This window comes from Rhincodon typus, chromosome 32, assembly GCF_021869965.1.
Source record: "Rhincodon typus isolate 14 chromosome 32, sRhiTyp1.1, whole genome shotgun sequence".
NCBI classification, from domain to species: domain Eukaryota; kingdom Metazoa; phylum Chordata; class Chondrichthyes; order Orectolobiformes; family Rhincodontidae; genus Rhincodon; species Rhincodon typus.
This window is the reverse complement of record NC_063363.1, coordinates 36,622,508-36,640,931: the sequence shown is the minus strand read 5'-3', so window position 1 is coordinate 36,640,931 and position 18,424 is coordinate 36,622,508. Positions and strand designations below refer to the sequence as shown.

General features: G+C 41.0%; 1 protein-coding gene across 2 annotated transcripts in view; it reads right to left on the bottom strand.

The window, feature by feature from the left end:
• Positions 1-18,424, bottom strand: part of LOC109933196 (suppressor of tumorigenicity 14 protein homolog) — a 102,506-nt gene that overhangs the window by 7,901 nt on the left and 76,181 nt on the right. For both annotated transcript variants that reach the window (XM_020532158.2, XM_048615653.1), the window contains exons 11-16: positions 17,871-18,001; positions 16,994-17,098; positions 9,577-9,684; positions 8,971-9,084; positions 8,623-8,748; positions 3,007-3,190 (exon numbers count right to left, since the gene is read on the bottom strand). In XM_020532158.2, the coding sequence (XP_020387747.2) occupies positions 3,007-3,190; positions 8,623-8,748; positions 8,971-9,084; positions 9,577-9,684; positions 16,994-17,098; positions 17,871-18,001 (768 nt within the window). The remainder of the gene's footprint in view (positions 1-3,006; positions 3,191-8,622; positions 8,749-8,970; positions 9,085-9,576; positions 9,685-16,993; positions 17,099-17,870; positions 18,002-18,424) is intronic.

Here is an 18,424-nt window from a genome sequence, read left to right as displayed (position 1 = left end):
CTGCTGAAGGAAACAGCTGCAGGCTATCCATTTAATCTCACTGGTGGTGAAACTTTTAGAAACTATAATTCAGAACAAGTTTAATCATGTGAGAAAATGTGGGTCAAACCCAAGCAAAGCTAGAATGGATTTGTTAAGGGCAAATCACGATTACTCTACTTGCTGGAGTTTTTTTTAAAGAGATAACAGAGAAAGTTAATGAGGGTAATGCCGTTGATGTAGTCTACACTGACTTTCAAGAGGCTATTGATATTTGATAATGTCACGCTGCAGATTTGAGAATGAAATTATAGCTCATGGAATGAAAAGGGATTGTAGCCACATGGATACAAAACTGTCTCAGTGGCAGGAAACAAGTAGTGAAAAAACTTTTTTGGACAGGATGAACTTTTACTATGAAATTCCCAGGGATCCCTGAAGTTCCTCCTCATATATATTAATTTTCTAGACCTTGGTGTACAGAGCACAAATGTGCATATGGTACAAAACTTGGAAGCATGATAAACTGTAAGGAAGATAGTGTGGAATCTCAAAAGGACAGATAAAGTTGGTAGAATTGGCGGAAGTGAGGCAGATTACATTTTAAGCAAAGAAGTGCAAAATGATATAAAGGAAGTGCAGAAGCAGAGGGATCTGGGAGTAGATACGCATGAATTGTTGAAGATAGCAGGTCAAGTTGCGTGAGCATAAATAAAACATACGATATGCTTGGACTTATCATTCTCCTTGAAGAGAAGATTCAGAGCACATTTGGCAGAGGTGTTCAAAATCATGACAGATCAGGACTAAATACATAGAGAGAAATTGTTCCCATTGGTGGAAGGATCAAGAACTAGAAGCAACAGATTTTAGGTAACTGGTAACATAAGCAATGGCGGCACAAGATAAAACAATTGATACAGTGAGTGAATTAGGATTGGAATGCACTGCCTAAGCATGGGGCAAAGGCATGGTCAATCAAGGCTTTAAAGAGGAAATTGATTGATTAACTGAGAAGGAATAACTGCAAGATTACAGAGAAAAGGATAGAGCAGCGACACTAGGTAAGGAAAGATGAAATGACTCGAAACATTAACTCTGATTTCTCTCCACAGATTCTGCCAGACCTGCTGAGCTTTACCAGTAATTTTTGCTTTTGACATTAGGTAATAAAGGCAAGCATACCAAACTCCTCCTTCACGATCCTATCGACCTGCGACTCCACTTTCAAGGAACTATGAACTTGCACTCCACAGTGTCTTTGTTGAGCAACACACCCCATGACCTTACCATTGAGTGTATAAGTCCTGCCCTAATTTGCCTTTCTGAAATGCAGCAGCCCACATTCATTTAACTTAAACTCCATCTACCATTCTGATCAAGGTCCCATTCAACTCTGAGGTAACCTTCTTTGCTGTCCACCACACCTCCAATTTTGGTGTCATCTGCAAACTTACTAACCATACCTTCTAAGTTCAGAATCAAATCATTGACATAAATGATGAAATACTGTGGACCCAGCACCGATCCTTGTGGCACACCACTGGTTACAGGCCTTCAGTTTGAAAGCAACCCTCCACCACCCTCTACCTTCGAGCCAGTTCTGTATCCAAATGGTTAGTTCTCCCTGTATTCCAATGTAACTGAACCTTGCTAAACAGTCTATGAGGAACCTTGTTAAATGCCTTACTGAAGTCCATATCGATCACATCCACCACTTTGCCCTCATCAATCCTCTTCATTACTTCTTTAAAAATCTCAATCAAGTTACTGAGAGAAAGTTTTTCACACACAAAGCCAGTTGACTATCCCTAAATCAGTGCTTACCTTTCAAAATACATGTAAATCCTGTCCCTCAGGATTCCCTCCAACAGCTTGCCCACCACTGATCTCAGGCTCACTGGTCTATGGTTCCCTGGCTTTTCCTTGCCACCTTTCTTAAATAATGGCAGCACATTAGCAAACTTTCAGTCTTCTGGCATCATAGTTGTTTTATACAGGATTAGCATAGCAACACTGTTATTTTATACACGATTAGCACAACACCTTGGCTGTTTTATGCAGGATAAACACGTAGGTTGTTTTATACAGAAACAGCATAACAACCTAGTTTTTCACAGGATGACAGTAACACCCAGCTGTTTTAAACAGGAATACCCTGGCTGTTTTATACCCTTTAGCGTAGTACCCAGGTTGTTTTATACAGGATGTATATTAATGCGGAGACTGTTTGATACATGATTAGCATAGCACTGTGGTTGTTTTAAACAAGTTAAGGATGACATACTAGCTGTTTTATACAGGAACTAACATTACCTGGTTGCTTTATACAGGATTAGCATTAGCACACTGGCAGTTTTGTACAGGACTAACATAAAACCCTGCCTTTTATTCTTTGCCTCTTAAAGCCCAGGATTCTATATACTTTATTAAACTTTTTTTTTCACCTGTACTGGCAGCTTCAAGTTTGTTTGCAAATGTACCTAGGTATATAAATAATAAAAAATATATTTTTAAAAAAAGGAAGTGTGGAACATATACATGGAGGCAGAGGCACAGTACTACATGAGTACCTTTGAGTTTTTTTTTAACTCAAGGCAGAAGTTGCTGAAGACATTCTAAAAGATGATTTTCCAATCTTCCTGAGGTTTAGAGGATGTCCCAAAGGACTGCAAAATTGCAAATGTTAAGAGTGCAATGGTAAAGAAAACAATCCAGAAAGCCATAAAAACTACTCAAAACAATATGAATAGCTTTTCTTTTGCTTTGTTCTTTTGTAGGATATAGGCATTGCTGGTAAGACCAGTATTTGCACCTTGTCCCCTTGGTCTCGCATTCAGTTATTCTCCGCTTCTTCCCTCACTCAACTATCACTTTGTCTTCACCTCCCTCTGTATCCTCTACTCCGCCTTCCCCAACTCTGTATACAGAGATGAGAAAATCCATAATTCTAAACAGAGAACTCTCAATTCTATATCTGCTGCACTGACAGAGATTCTCAGTCTCAGCAATTAGTTGAGCACTCACTTGATATTTCGTGTGTTCTGGAAACAATGTGCAGCTGATACAAGCCAGTGTTCAGATATCAGTGAGGCTCCACACACGTTTCCCGACTTCTTCAAGTGGAGGCTGACCTGCCATGGCCATTCACCAGGCTCAGCAGCCACACCTCCCACAATACGAGAATGCCTGTATGGCCGATATCCACAACCTATAGACAAATCAGAAATCTGAGTTTGAGCAATCGGAGTTCACAGCTTCTGTACACTGCTGTGTTACATCTCACAGCAGATGTAACATACATATATTTATCATGACATCATGGCATGTGACCTAATGGTATAAAGATCTTAATTCTTCGGCACAGAGCCAGATCACATGCTCCTTCCCTGATCAAATCAAAACAATTCTGGATGTAGTGATATGCTGCCCCTCCTAGGCATTGTGAATATAAGCAGAAACAAAACTCAAATTTAAAGAACAGGTCTGGAATAACATTCTGCTGCCATCTTTGTAGCTCAGATTCATTCACATCAAGCTACAAGCTACAAGCTCACCGACCATCCCACCAGCATCCACATCCAGAAGATCATCAGACGCCATTTCCGCCACCTCCAGCAAGATGCCACCACCAGACACATATTCCCCTCCCCTCCCTTGTCCACCTTCCGCAGGGACCGTTCCCTCCGGGACACCCTGGTCCATACTTCCTTCACCCCCAACACCTCCCCACAGCCCTATGGCACCTTACCCTGTAACCAGCGAAGGTGCAACACCTGCGCATTTACCTCCTCCCTCCCCAGTATCCAAGGGCCCAAACATTCCTTCCAGGTGAAGCAACACTTCACCTGCACTTCCAAGAATCTAGTCTACTGCATTCGCTGCTCACAATATGGTCTCCTCTACATTGGGGAAATGAAGCGTAGACTTGGTGACCGCTTCGCAGAACATCTATGTTCTGCTCGCAAAAAAGACCCTGAACTACCTGTTGCCTGCCACTTCAATGCACCACCTTGCTCCCTGGCCAACATCTGTGTCTCTGGCTTGCTTCAGTGTTCCAGTGAAGCCCAGCGCAAGCTGGAGGAACAACACTTCATTTTCCGCTTGGGGACCCTACAGCCCTCCGGACTCAATATTGAGTTCAATAATTCTCGGGCCTAAACTCTCCAATGTCCCAGCCCCCCACCCCACACACCAGGCCTTGTTACCACATAGCCTGCCACTACACACCCCCTGTTGTTAGTCACTAACAGACCCCATTAACAACTATTCACCCTCCCAGCCTGATCGTTAGCAACTCCTTTGTCTGTCCAACTGTCTTTCTCTCTCTTTGGGCTCTATCCTATCGCTTACTCCCTACCCCACCCACCTCCCTATTTTCTGCATATAAACTGACGTTTTCCCAGCCACCATCAGTTCTGAGGAAGGGTCACCGGATCTGAAATGTTAACTCTGTTTTCTCCTCCACAGATGCTGCCAGACTTGCTGACTTTTCCAGCAACTTTGTTTTTGTTCAAGACAAAATGATGGTTTAACTCAAAAATTGTGTCTTCTGGTTAACTTTAAAATAAACAAAAATAAAGCTTTTTAAGATGCAATTGCGAAATATAAAATGAGATACCATTTTCAGGCAACAAACTGGATAATGATTTCCCCAAATGTCAGCTCAACATTCCCCTTCTCTCACAGTACTTCACTCTCTCACTGTACCCACCTATGTCTCCATCCTCTACCTCACACATTGAACACCATCCATGACTCCACCCTCTCACAATCACTGAACCCCATCCAACTTCCTTTCCCACCTGTATCCTTTTTTGTAGAAGGCACAAAAATCTTTCAAAGAATACATGGCTTCATAACAAGAAAAATAAAGGCCAAAAGCAAGGAGGTTGTGATAAATGTATACAAGACATTGATTCAACATCAGCTGGAATATTATGTACAGTTCTGGGTGCCACACCACAGGAAGAGTGTGAATGCAGCGGCGAGTGTGAAGAAGTAGTTTATGAAAATAGAATTTGCTAGTGCTATTGGAGAGGGTTTAAACTAATATGGCAGGGGTGTGGGAACCAATGCAGGAAGTCAGGAGAAAGTAATGTGGGGACAGAAACAAAGGACAGTAAGGGAAAAAGCGAAAGTAGAAGGCAGAGAAACCAAAGACAAAAATCAAAAAGGGCTACACTTCACAATGATTCTAAAAGGGCCATAACTGTCAAAAAAATGAGCCCAAAAGCTGTGTGTCGCAGTGCGAGGAGCATTTGTAATAAGGTGAATGAATTAACTGTGCAAACAGTTATTAATGGATATCATGTAATTGGGGTCACAGAAATCTGGCTCCAGGGTGACTAACAATGGGAACTCAACGTCCAGGGTTATTCAATTTTCGGGAAAGAGAGATGGAAAGGAAAGGGAGGTGGGGTAGTGCAACTGGTTAAAGAGGAGATTAACACAACAGTAAGGGAGGACATTAGTCCAGAAGATGCGCAGTCAGTATGGGTGGAGCTGTAGAACATCGTAGGAAAAAAGACGTTAATGGGAGTTACATACAGACCACCAAACAGTAGTTGTGATACTGGGGACTGTATCAAAGAGGAAATTAGAGATGCATGCAGTATGAGTGACCTCAATCTACATGTGATTGGACTAACCAAACTGGTAGCAATGCAGTGCGGGAGGATTTCCTGGAATGTATGCAGGCTGATTTCCTTGACCAATATGCTGAGGAACCAACTAAAGAGCAAGCAATCCTGGACAGGGTATTGTATAATACGGATTAATTAGCAACATTGTGGTGCAAGATCCTTTGAGGAAGAGTGACCACAATATGGTAGAATTCTTCATTAAGATGGAGAGTGACACAATTAAATCTGAAACTCAGGTCTTGAACTTAAAGAAAGCTAAATTTGATAGAATGAGGCAAGCATTGGCTAGGATAAGCTGGCCAAGGGTACTTAAGGGGTTGACAGTGGATAGGCAATGGCAGATATTTAAAGAACACATGGATGAACTTCAACAATTATACATCCCTATCTGGCATAAGATTAAACAGGGAAGGTGACTCAACCATGGCTAACAAGGGAAATCAGGGAAAGTGTTACAGCCAAAAAGGCGGCATATAAATAGGCCAAAAAAAGCAGCAAACCTGAGGACTGGGAGAAATTTAAAATTCAGCAAAAGAGGACAAAGGATTTAATTCAGAAAGGGAAAATAGAATATGAAAGTAAGCTTGCAGAAAACATTAAAATGGACTTAAAAAGCTTCTATAGATATGTGAAGAAAAAAAGACTGGTGAAGACAAATGTAGGTCCCTTGCAGTTAAAATCAGGTGACTTCACAATGGACAACATGAACTTAATATTAAATGTCATCAGGAAGGGTTCATTGGACCTCTCCAGAAGAAATGACAGGACAGAAACTTACAAATTGCATTTTCAGTATTTGTGAAAATTATTCATTGATTATTCACAGGCAATAGACAGTTTCTTTTTGCAATATGCATTTGTGGGGCAGAAGCACTACATAGCGGCGGCAACCATGAACTATACCAAGGAACAGAAACAGTGCCCTTTGAAGCGACAAATGTAGCCGTCAAAAATGTGACCTCAGATCTGCTTATTGGGGGACGAACCTTGCTTCAGCCAGTTATACAAGTGTTCATGAAGGAAAATCTTATGATTCAATGCACCAATACCGATCAAGATCTGTTGAGGTATGTTGCCACCAATTCCACACCTAACAGCAGACTGGACACAAATTGTGCAAAAGGCAAAGGAGATAATCTATCAAACTAAACACACCAAAACAATTATAACTCATGCCAATAAGGTAAATGAGGTTTTGCATGACCCCAGTTTTTGGAGTATTGTGGCTATAATATTGATTTTATGTACAATGTTAAAATGTAATACTCAACATGTATCAGTTCAGAAGGTAGAAAAATGAAATTATATAAAAGCTAGAAGTTGAAGTTCTAACAAAACAGAAGGGATGACTGTTATTATAAAAGGGATTGTACGAATTAAGTAGTTAGATTTGTTTTAAAAAGGTAAATAGACTTTTTTTAATATATATACATAATGCACTGGAGGTTGAAGGCGATTCCATGAGCGGTTAGCAGAATGAAAGGAAGATTATGACCCTAAGATCTTTGGATCAAGAGAAGGGAGATGTTGGCCAGGGGCCGCTCACACATAAAAGCAGCAGCTTGTGAACTGAAGTTACCCTAGCCACAGTCTTGCGCTGGCTGGAACAAGTTTGAACTGAGTCAGGTCACAGGAATGACACAAGGTGTAAATCCTTATTTGGTGGAACAGGAATGAGGTAATCCTAACAGTGTCCTTGGGGTGAGTCTATAGCTGAAAAATACAGGCTCGCCAGATGACCAATGAGGAAAAGACACTACGGCTCGGGAAGATAATCGAAAAGGAATTTCGGGCATACCAGCAGCAAAAACTCTGGAGATCAACTTTTGCTGAAGTTGAGGACCTTACGCTTGGAAGCGTGAAGATTACACAGAGTCTGGGAATCGCCTGGCCAGCCTGAGTTCCTATTCTTGGATTTTAGCCTTTATTTTCTGTGACTGTTCAATGGAATGTCTGAGAAAGCTAGTGGGTGTGCACATAGATTTTAGTCGCACATAGATTTTAGTCTTGTATGAATTGCATGCCTGCTTTTAATCCTTTCTAAACCAAATGGTGTGAATTGTATATCTGTTTTAACTAATCAATAAAGTTGATTGACTGTTGATACAGACTTGACATTTTTTCCTCTTTGTGCTGAGCCAATAACTGTTGTCAAGGGTGATAACCAGGCAACAGTGGCAAACCCCACCCATAATTGCTGTTGAACCAAGGAGTTTGCTAGGCTATTTCAGAGGACAGTTAAGGATCAAACATACTGCTGTGATCCAGAACAGGTAGAAACAGATTTCCTTCCCTAAGGGTATTAGCAAATACAATTTTAAAAGACACTGTTATGAGGAGCAATTGGATAGAGTGGGTTTATTTTTCCTGGAGCAGAGAAAGCTGTGGGGGAGATCTGATTGAGGTATACAAAATTATGAATGGCATAGATAGGGTAGATCATGAAAATATTTTCCCCATGGGGTCTGAGACCACAGGGCATAAGTTTAAGGTGAGGAGTAAGTGTTTTAGCCGAATTCTGAGAATTTTTTTTTCACCCAGAGGGCGGTGGAAATAGGAACACACTGCCTGAGACAGTGGTAGAGGCAGGTACTCTCAAAACATTTGACCAGTAATTGGATGAGCACTTAAAATGCCAGGGCGTAATAAGCTACAAACTAAGTGTAGATAAATTGGATTAGTATAGTTTGTTGGTCAGCATAGACATGGTGGATTGAAGAGCCTGTATGACTATGATTCTCTCATTTTGTGACTATGTTTCATGGTCACCTTAACTAGCTTTGAATTCCAAATCTTGTTACTTGAATTTCTGCTGCAATGGTGGGATTTGAATCCATGTCCTGGAGCATTACCTCTGGATATTTGGGCCAGTGATATCCAATACCACAACCAGATCTTAGTAAATGGTGATGCAGGCTCGAAGGAATGGAAAAGATTTAGTTCAACTTTCAATATCAAGTAACACTGAAAAGGCTGTGATGTAGCAATGAACACTTACTGCAATTCTGCTCATCTGAACCATCTTCACAATCCTTTGTTCCATCACACTCTGGATTCTTCTTTTGGATGCAGAGACCATTCTTGCAATTGTAGGTGTTAGAGGTGCAGGGTACTGAACTTGGTTCTACAAAGAGAAAATAAACATCTAATTATTCAAGAGCCAGCAAATCAGCTTCACTACTCAATATTTCTTTTAAAAGTCTGCAATGAAGTGAAAGAAGAAAATGACAGTGCCCAACACTCCCAGTACAGGTACAACATACGGTTAGATACATGGTAGTGCCTCTACTTTGTCCCAAGCACTTCCAGGGAAGGTACAGCTCAGGAGTGAGATCCTGCTGCTTACCACTCTTGCAATCTTTCTCATCACTTCCGTCTCCACACTCATTAACTTGATTGCATTTTTGTTCCTTAGGGATACACTTTCCATTTGCACATTTCATTTCTTCAGCATCACACTCTGAAAAATACAGAAATGACCAAACATGAAGTTATTCTAGCGTCATTCTCCCCCCAAAAATACACTTGGTGGCCTTATGTGGAGAGAAAGTAAAATTGAAAGTGAGAACAGCTTACTCCACAGGTAGTTCCAAAAGGCACCACCAAATGGATTTTGGGATGGAAAATATAAGCTAGTAAACTGGCTGATGCAAAAATGGCCACATCCCACTAAAGAATAAATGGAAAGTTAGGATGGAAGTAAAGAGTGAACAAGAGAGACCTGGAATCCTGCCAGGGTGGAAGTGATAACAGTGAGAGTGGAAGGGGGTGTGGATCAGAAGGCACAAAAAACAGATGAGATTTAAGTTAGAGGGAGGGCCAATGGAAGAGGTGGAGTGAGGACGTTACTGAGCCAATAAGAATTATGGTAGAGAGTGGCAGGCTGGAGAACAGATCAAAGAGTTATTGTAGCTACAATGGTGATCAACTTCCTAGGGATCGAGGTACTTACGGCAATTTATCTCATCACTATTATCACCACAGTCATCAACACCATCGCATCTCCAGAACATGGATTTACACAGACCGATGTTACACTTGAACTGGTCTTTGTTGCAATCTGCGATGAAGGGAGAAGAAATCAGTAACACAACACTATGAATCCATCAACCACACACAGGGTTACTTCACTGTTCTTTTGTGGAAATGATTTCTCGATTTTGACAACCTAGTGTGTCAATCATGTGTTTTCTGACATCATCCCCAAGTGACAGCCCTGATTTTAAGATTACTATTTTGTTCTGGATTTCTGCAGAAGAATTTCCACCACACTAAAATCTAACATTTTAAACTTTTGAATCAGATCAAGATTCAAGGAAAGACAAATTGAGTTTGTGCAACATGTCCTCATAATCTGATCTTCTAAGTTACACATAAAAAACTGATGTGTACAGAACAGAACACAGTTCTTCAAATTAGATTTGAAGCATTTTGTTCGCTTTATAAATCTCACTTGTTCTGCACCGTTGTTGATTATTTCTCGTTAGTGTACATTGTGTATACATAGCCAATTAAATTCCTTTGCTACTTGAGTTACTGGTTTATCACTGTTCAGAAAATATTCTGATTTGCCTTTCTAAGATTCAAAACAGATGATGTCCTAGTTAGCCCATCGATAACCTCATTCTCACCCATCTGTTCTGCATAACGATTACATGTGCCCAGCTCTGTCTTGGGCACTTGTGATGCAGTGGTACGGTACCCACCTTTGTGCTGGATGGTTGAGTTCAAGTCCCACCTGTTCCAGAATTGTGTCATAATATATCAGATCAGGATGATTAAAAAAAAAGTCTACAAAGCCCTGTCTGTTCAGATCATAAGGAGCAGTGTACTTGCCTTAGTTTGTTTGACTTAATACATACAATTAAATCTGGAATCATCTGTCAAGTTCAACTGCCTTCTTTTGGTAGCAGTTTTTCCAGAATGTTCAGCAAAATTAACCATTACTAACTAAGGGAAAGAGGAATAGCAGGCACAGAGACAGAAGTTTAAGAACATCACTGCTTCCTTTCTCCCGATAGATGGAGCTACCTGCCTATGTTAGGAATCTGCACAGTGGACATAACCTACCCTCCATTTTCACTGAAGTAGTGAATTAGTCTTTGACTGCTAATTCCCTGAACACTGAAATTCCACCCTAAATCTGTCTAGCCACTCTTAGGTCAATCTATAGTGATCACATTTGGTCACCTGTCCTAATGATGTCAATTTCTGTTTGAAATTACCGTTATGAAATACCTAGGAATGTTTTAATGTGCTGAGAGTAGGTGCTAGAGGGTATGAACTGTAAGGAGGAGCTAGAAAAAATGTGGGTTGCTTTCTGTGGACCGATGGAGACTGAGGGAGACTTGATAGAAGGCTATAAAATTATGAGATACATAAATAAGTTGATGGTCAGAATCTTTTTCCCCGAGTTGAAATGTTTAAAACCAGGGGGCATGCATTTAAGGTGAGAGGGGAAAGAATCAAAGGAGATGTGATAGCAAGTTTTGTTATGCAGCATGTAGGAAGAGTCTGGAACGTGCAACCAAGGATAGTGGTGGAGGTAGATATGATAGGGGCGTTTAAGGGACTTTTAGATAAGCATATGAATATGCAAGAAATGGAGGGATATGGGCCAAGGACAGACAGAAGAAATTAGTTTAGTTTGGTGTCATGTTTGGCACAACATTGTGGGCCAATGGGCCTGTTCCTGCACTATACTATGCTATGTTCTATATAAATGCAATTTATTCTTGTAGTAAATCAGTCATATTTTAATTCATCATTATAAACCAAGTCAAAGTCTGCTTTGAGAGAGATCAGAATATCCTGTGCTAATCCAGTTTTCAATGGAGAATCTCACCACTGACCTGCAGAACCTCTGCATCTTTGAAGGAATTACTCAAGGACAATTATTCTTGTACTTAAGACAATAGAAGGAAGAATAATATCAAGCTTAAATTGACTTTGCAAAGTTAATGGATTCACAGTTGAATGTATTTCATGCCAACAAGCATTTATAAGATTCTGTTATACGCTATGGTAAAAAAAAATCAATTCATCTCTTTCCACAGAAGCAAAAATTGAAATTTATCAAGGTGTGACTCAGTGTTTAGGCTATTTCAATCAGGAGTGCAATGATAAATTGCCTCTAAATTTTCAACATGATTCAAAAATTGACAAGAAAAATTCTAGATGCACAAAAGAACTGGCATCATTAAAAGCATTTCAGCTCCAAAATCGCATCTTGAATTAAGACGCATCTTCTCAGGTGGAACAGATGTCTCAAACAAAAGAAAATAAGTTTCTTATTATAGGTGTTATAGAGTCATCGAGGTGTATGGCACAGAAAAAGGCCCTTTGGCCTATCAAGTATGCACCAGTCAAACAACAACCTAACTATTCTAATTCCATTGTCATAATATGCCTTGGTGCCGCAAGTGCACTCTATATACTCCTTACATGCTTGAGGGTTTCTGCCTCTACCATTCTTATAGGGAGAATGTTTCCCAATTCCTAACACCCGCTATGTGAAAAATCTTTTCCTCACATCCCTTCTAAACTTCCGGCCCTGTCCTTAAATCTATGTTCCAGGTCAACGATCCCTGTCAAGGGGAAAACTTGCTTTTTGTCCAGCCTATCTATGCCCCTCAATTTAATACATCACATCATGTGCCCTGTCAATCTCCTCTGCTCTAAGAAAAACAATCCAACCCAATCTCTCTTCATAGCCAAAATTCTCTAGCCCTAGCGCATCCTGTAAATCCCCTCTGCACCCCCTGCAGTGCATTCACAACCTTCCTATAATGTGGATTTCAGACTGCCCATAATACTCCAGCCATAGCCTAACCAACATTTTATACAGCTCAGTCATAACCTTCCTGCTCCTAAACTCTATGCTTTGGCTAGTAATGACAAGTATACCACATGCCTTCTTAACCCCCATATCCAACTTAAGGAACCAGTGGACATTCACATCAAGGTTCCTCTGGCGCTTCTTAGGATCCTACCATTCACCATGGATTCTGTTGCCTCGTTTTTCCTGACCAAGTGGATTAACTCATAATTATCCAGATTAGTTGATTGTAAAGATGGAAGAGCCTATGTCAAAGAACTGATTTTCCAATTGAAACAACAGCACTGTTGCTCTTGGCACCGATGCTGCCAATGTATAGTTTTTCACCACTATTTTTATATCAAATTTTCAGCATGCAAAGGATTTTATTTTAATATTATCATGTTGATCATTCCAACATGAGTCAATCTAGGAGAAAGAGGCCAACATATAAACCCCAGTTTACGCTACATTACTGATCACGTTTTTGTCTATTCATTTGCAACTTCACACAATGCTGAAGCCACTGAATGACAAAAGAATTTAGGTTGGATGTGTTGCAAAGTTGGGTAGAGTACTTGTGGATTGGGAGGCAGGAAGTTAGAACTTAGTGTTTGTAAAATGCTAATGGGGGGGGTAGCATTGTGAGGTCCCTTTAAAAGATCATGTGCTTTTTCTGTGCTTTGAGATTTAAAATGGATGTCTGTGAGCAGCAGCTTGGAAGTTTTCAAGTACACAGACAGCACCCAAATTGAAACATTTGTATCAAAAGACCGCACAGGTAGCAGGCCAAGCAGCAGTTTTTACCAAGACAACAAGTTTTGAATTTAGCCAATCAATTTGAACCAGGCACTTAAATACCAAAAACCTATTAAATTTAAGTACGATGGTTTTGACAACATAGGACCAATCCTATTGTAAGAAATATTGATATGTCATCAAGGGTATAAAAAGAGAGCAGTTGGACAAAAACACAAGCTGCTTTTTCTTTTTTTCTTAATGTTTATTCAGCTCACTCCAGTACAGTGACAACACTGGCATCTGTGTGACAATGTGGAAACTTGCCCAGGCAAGTCTGTTTAATTCCTCTCTGGCCACAGGGGAAGTGCGAGAGGACTGAAGAACAACTAATGTCGTTTCACTTTTTAAGAGGGATGGTAGAGATGAACCAGGAAATCACAGACTAGCGAGTCTCATGTCAGTGGTAGGGAAACTATTGGACAAAATTCTGAAGGAGCGAATTAATACCCACTTGGACAGGCATAGGTTAATTTGGGATAGTCAGCATGGCTTTGACAGAGGGAGGTCATGCCCAACCAATTTGTTAGAATTTTTTGAAAATGTGATCAAGTGTGTAGATGAGGGGAGTTCAGTTGATATAGTTTATATGGGTTTTACCAAAGCTTTTGACAAAGTCCCACATTGGAGTCTGATTAAGGTTAAAGCGCATAGAATTGAGGGAAACTCGGCAAGAGACTGAAACTGGCTTAATAATAGGACACAAAGGGTAGTGATAGAAAGTTGTTTGTGTGACGGGAGGCTGGTGTCCAACAGTTACCACAAGGATCAGTACTGGGACCCTTAATCTTTGTTATATACATAAATGATAGGTGAAAATGTGAGGGGACTGTAAAACAAATTTGGAGAGGGTACCAAGATTTGTAAAGTTGTAGGTTATAGGAAGATATAGAAAGGTTGGTCAGATAGGCAGACCAGTGGCAGATGGTATTTAACCCAATAAGTACAAGGTGATGCACTTTGGAAGAAACAAATGAGGGAGTATTTAATGAATGACAAAATCGTGGATAGCTTAGAGGAACAGACGGCTCTTGGAGTAAATATTCACAGATCCCTGAAGTCAGCAAAGCACGTGAGTGGGACAGTTAAGGTGGCATATGGGACGCTCGCTTTCATCAGTGATGGCATAGAGTAGAACAGCAAGGAGGTAACATTGGAGTTGTACAGAGACACGGTCAGGCCACAATTGAAGTACTGCGCGCAGTTCTGGTCACCTCACTATAGGAAGGACGTGATAGCACTAGACAGGATATAGAGGTGGTTCACCAGGACGTTGCTTGGGATGGAGAAACTGAGCCATAAGGAGAGACTAGACAGGTTTGGATGGTTTTCTTTAGAGCAAGGAAGACTGAGTGGGGACGTGATTGAGGTGTATAAGATTATGAGGGGTATGGGCAGGGTAAATAGAGAGCAGCTGTTCCCATTGGTTGAGGCATCAATCAAGAGGGGGCATAGTTTTAGGGTAAGGGGCAGGAGATTCAGAAAGGATTTGGCTCAAAACATCTTTACTCAGTGGGTGGTGGGAATCTGGAATGCCTGGGAACATAGTGGAGGCTTTGATACCTTACAACCTTTAAAAATATTTGGACGAGTACTTCAAATGTCATAACATTCAAGAATATGCAGGAAATTGGGAGTAGCGCACTTTTAGTGGTAGTTACATAGGTACAGGCTCGATAGGCTGAAGGGTCTTTTCTGTGTGGTATAATTCTATGTCCTGTGCACCAAACTGCAGAACAATTTAACCCGGCCAATTACAACCCCTGTAGCATATTCTCAATTAGCAATACAGTGATGGAATGTGTCATCAACAGTACTATCAAACAGCACTTGCTTAGCAACAAGCTGCTCACTAACGGTCCGTTTGGGTTCCGTCAGGGCCTGTCAGCTTTTAGCCTCATTACTGCCTTGTTTCAAACATGGATAAAAGAGCTGAATTCTAAATGGTGTAAGAAGAGTGCTGCCCTTGACATCAAGGCTGTGGGGCCAGAGTCCTTGTGTATATTTAAGGCTGAGATAGATTCTTGGTCAATGGGGGAAATCAAGGGTTATGGGGAAAGGGCAGAAATGTGGATGTGAGGAACGTCATTGGATCAGCCACAACCCTATTGAAAGGCAGAGCAGGCTCAAGGGGTCAAATGGCTTGCTCCTGTTCCTTATGCTCTTATTACCAGGCAATGACCACCTCCAATAAGCAAGAACCAAACAATCACCCTTGACATTCAACAGCATTACAATTGCAGATTCTTCCACCATCTATATCCTGGGGTTAACCACTGACCAAAAACTGAGCTGGACTAGCCATACTGTGGCTACAACATCATGTCAGAAGTGAGAATTCCTGCAGTGTTCAACTCACGTCCCAAAACCTGTCCACCATCTACAAAACACAAATCAGGAGTATGATGGAATATTTCCCACTTACCTGGATGAGTGTAGCTCCAACAATACAAGAAGCTTGACACCATCCAGGACATAGCAGCCCGCTAGATAGTCACCACATCCACAAATATTTACTCCTTCCACCACGCAATGGTGTGTACTATTCTCAAGATGCGCTGCAGAAATTCACTGAGTTCCTGAGGCAGTATCTTCCAAAACCATGACAACTACCATCTACAAGGACAAGGTAGCAGATACATAAGAACACTACCTGCTGGATCCTCCTCCAAGCCACTCACCATCCTGATTTGGAATTATACTGCTGTTCCTTTCGTGTCGCTGGGTCAAAAATCTTGGAATTCCCTCCCACCCACCCAACAACATTGTGAACCTACCTACCGCAAATGGACTGCAGCAGTTCAAGGCAGAGCTCATCAGCCTTTCAAGGGTAATTAGGGATGGGCTATAAATGCTGGACCAGACAGCAACATCCATATGCCATAAATGAATAAAAAAAGTGATGGCTTTGCTGGCTGGATCCCTCATTTTCCTTGAGAAAGTGACGGCAAGCTTAATTCTGGAACTGCTGCTATGTGTGGTTTAGATACACCCACAGTGCAATTAGGGAGGGAGTTCCAGAATTTCAAGCCAGCAACAATGAAGGGATGCGGATGACTGGACTGGAGCATAGAAAGTTAGCAGTTTTGTATGAGTCTTCTGCATTGTTGAAAACAGAAAGAGGTATAGTTTTAAGGAACAGCTAAACAAATTTTCTAATTCAAAGTTAAGAGCACAAGCCACAGATAAGGCGAGTCTATTCCTGTATTATGCGACTTTTTAAATTCATTCTAGAAAACAATCAAAGCATTGGGATCAATGGAGACACAGGGAAAAGCATGTTCCAAGTCACTAGCCAAATAATTAAGGAAGAAAAAAAAATTCTCTCCTACACAACTGTTGCCACTTCATAGAATCTGTTCCTGATCTTACATCACACCCTCAGAGAGCATCATCCCTCAAAGAGAGAGCTGAATGATCAATAGTACTCGGGATGCATTACTTTGCACAAATTAAGTTATCTCAGGTCATCATCTTTTGGTAGGAACTTGAGATGTCCAAACTCATGCTGTTATATTTTATACAGCATTTTTCATTGTGTATGCTTTCTCATACACTCTTTCTGCTCCGCTGACTTTTGCCAATTTTTCACAGGATGCTGGATCCATCCCAGAGTTTTCATTCCTCATTCAATGTAGGCCATGTATAGTATGTTTCTCATAATTATATGACACCCGTAATTACACAGGTACAAGCCTACCCTCACCAAAATAAAACATTTTACTGCCAGTATGATGATAAAAATGACACTCACTGCAGCCAATTTCATCGCTGTGGTCCCCACAATCGTTCCAGCCATCACACTTCAGGTCCTCCCCAATACAATTGCCGTTCTTGCAAGCAAATTTGTCAGTACAGGCTATTGGGTGTATGTGTGTTGGGAGATGGAAAGAGAGAGCAGGACAAGATCCATCAGTTCTCAGATTTCAACAAACTGTTACTGCTAGTAGCTCATGCAGTAAGCAAACACAATGCACTTTATAGCAGCATTATCAAAGCAAATATAGACAAATAACCAAGAGTTACATTTCAAGGCAGTCACCAATAGTGGAGCAATTAAAATCAGGGAGACACACAGTCACTGGGAGTCAAGACAGAGATAGATTTAGAACAACTGTGAGTATGTGCATGTTACAGTAAATCTTTATTCATTAACAGAATGAGGGCGTCACTGGCTAGGCAGCATTTATTGCCCATCCCTAATTGCCCAGAGGGCAGTTGAAAGTCAACCACATTGCTGTGGGTCTGGAGTCATATGTAGGCCAGGCTGGGTAAGGATGGCAGTTTCCTTCCCTAAAGGACATTAGTGAACCAGATGGGTTTTTCCTAACAATCAACAATGGATTAGTTGTCATCATTAGATTCTTAATTCAAGATATTTTATTGAATTCAAATTCCACCATCTACCATGATGGGATTCAAACCCATCATTGAAATGGGCCAGAATATTATCTGGGTCTCTGGATTAACAGTCCAGCGATAATACCACTAGGCCATCATATGAAGCTTAAGAGACATAACAGGCAGAGTGAGTTTGGGCTGCTTTAATCATTCTATACATCACCTCCTTGTAACTTCCCACCATTTGTCTCATCTGCCCCTACACCTTTAATTGCCGCTCTGCCACTTACATGTACTTGGGTCGTAAGACTCAAAGGTAGCAGAAAATCCCCGATCCGATTCTGCCTCATTAGAGTGGAACCTCACCGTCATTTCACTTCCGTGACTTAGTTTAATTTGCATTGATTGCTTTCCACAGATCCTGAAACACACACAGGATACATATAATGCAACAGCAACAAGTACAGAGCACTTCAAATATAGTAAAATTAGTCTAAGTACATAAAAGAAATTGCGACAAAATAGTAAGAGATCAAAAATAAAGGTGCTGGAAAAGCTTGGCAGGTCTGGCAGCATCTGTGAAGGCAAAAAACAAGAGTTAACGCTTCGGGTCCAGTGACCCTTCCTCAGAAGAAAGGTTCTGAGGAAGAGTCACCGGACCCGAAACGTTAACTCTGTTTTTCCCTTCACAGATGCTGCCAGACCTGCTGAGCTTTTCCAGCAACTTTGTTTTTGTTCCTGATTTACAGCATCCGCAGTTCTTTCAGTTTTAATAAAACAGAGATATTGGGACAGGTTTAAAAAGAGGTAAAATCACCATAGTCCTATCGGGCCATAGGGCTGT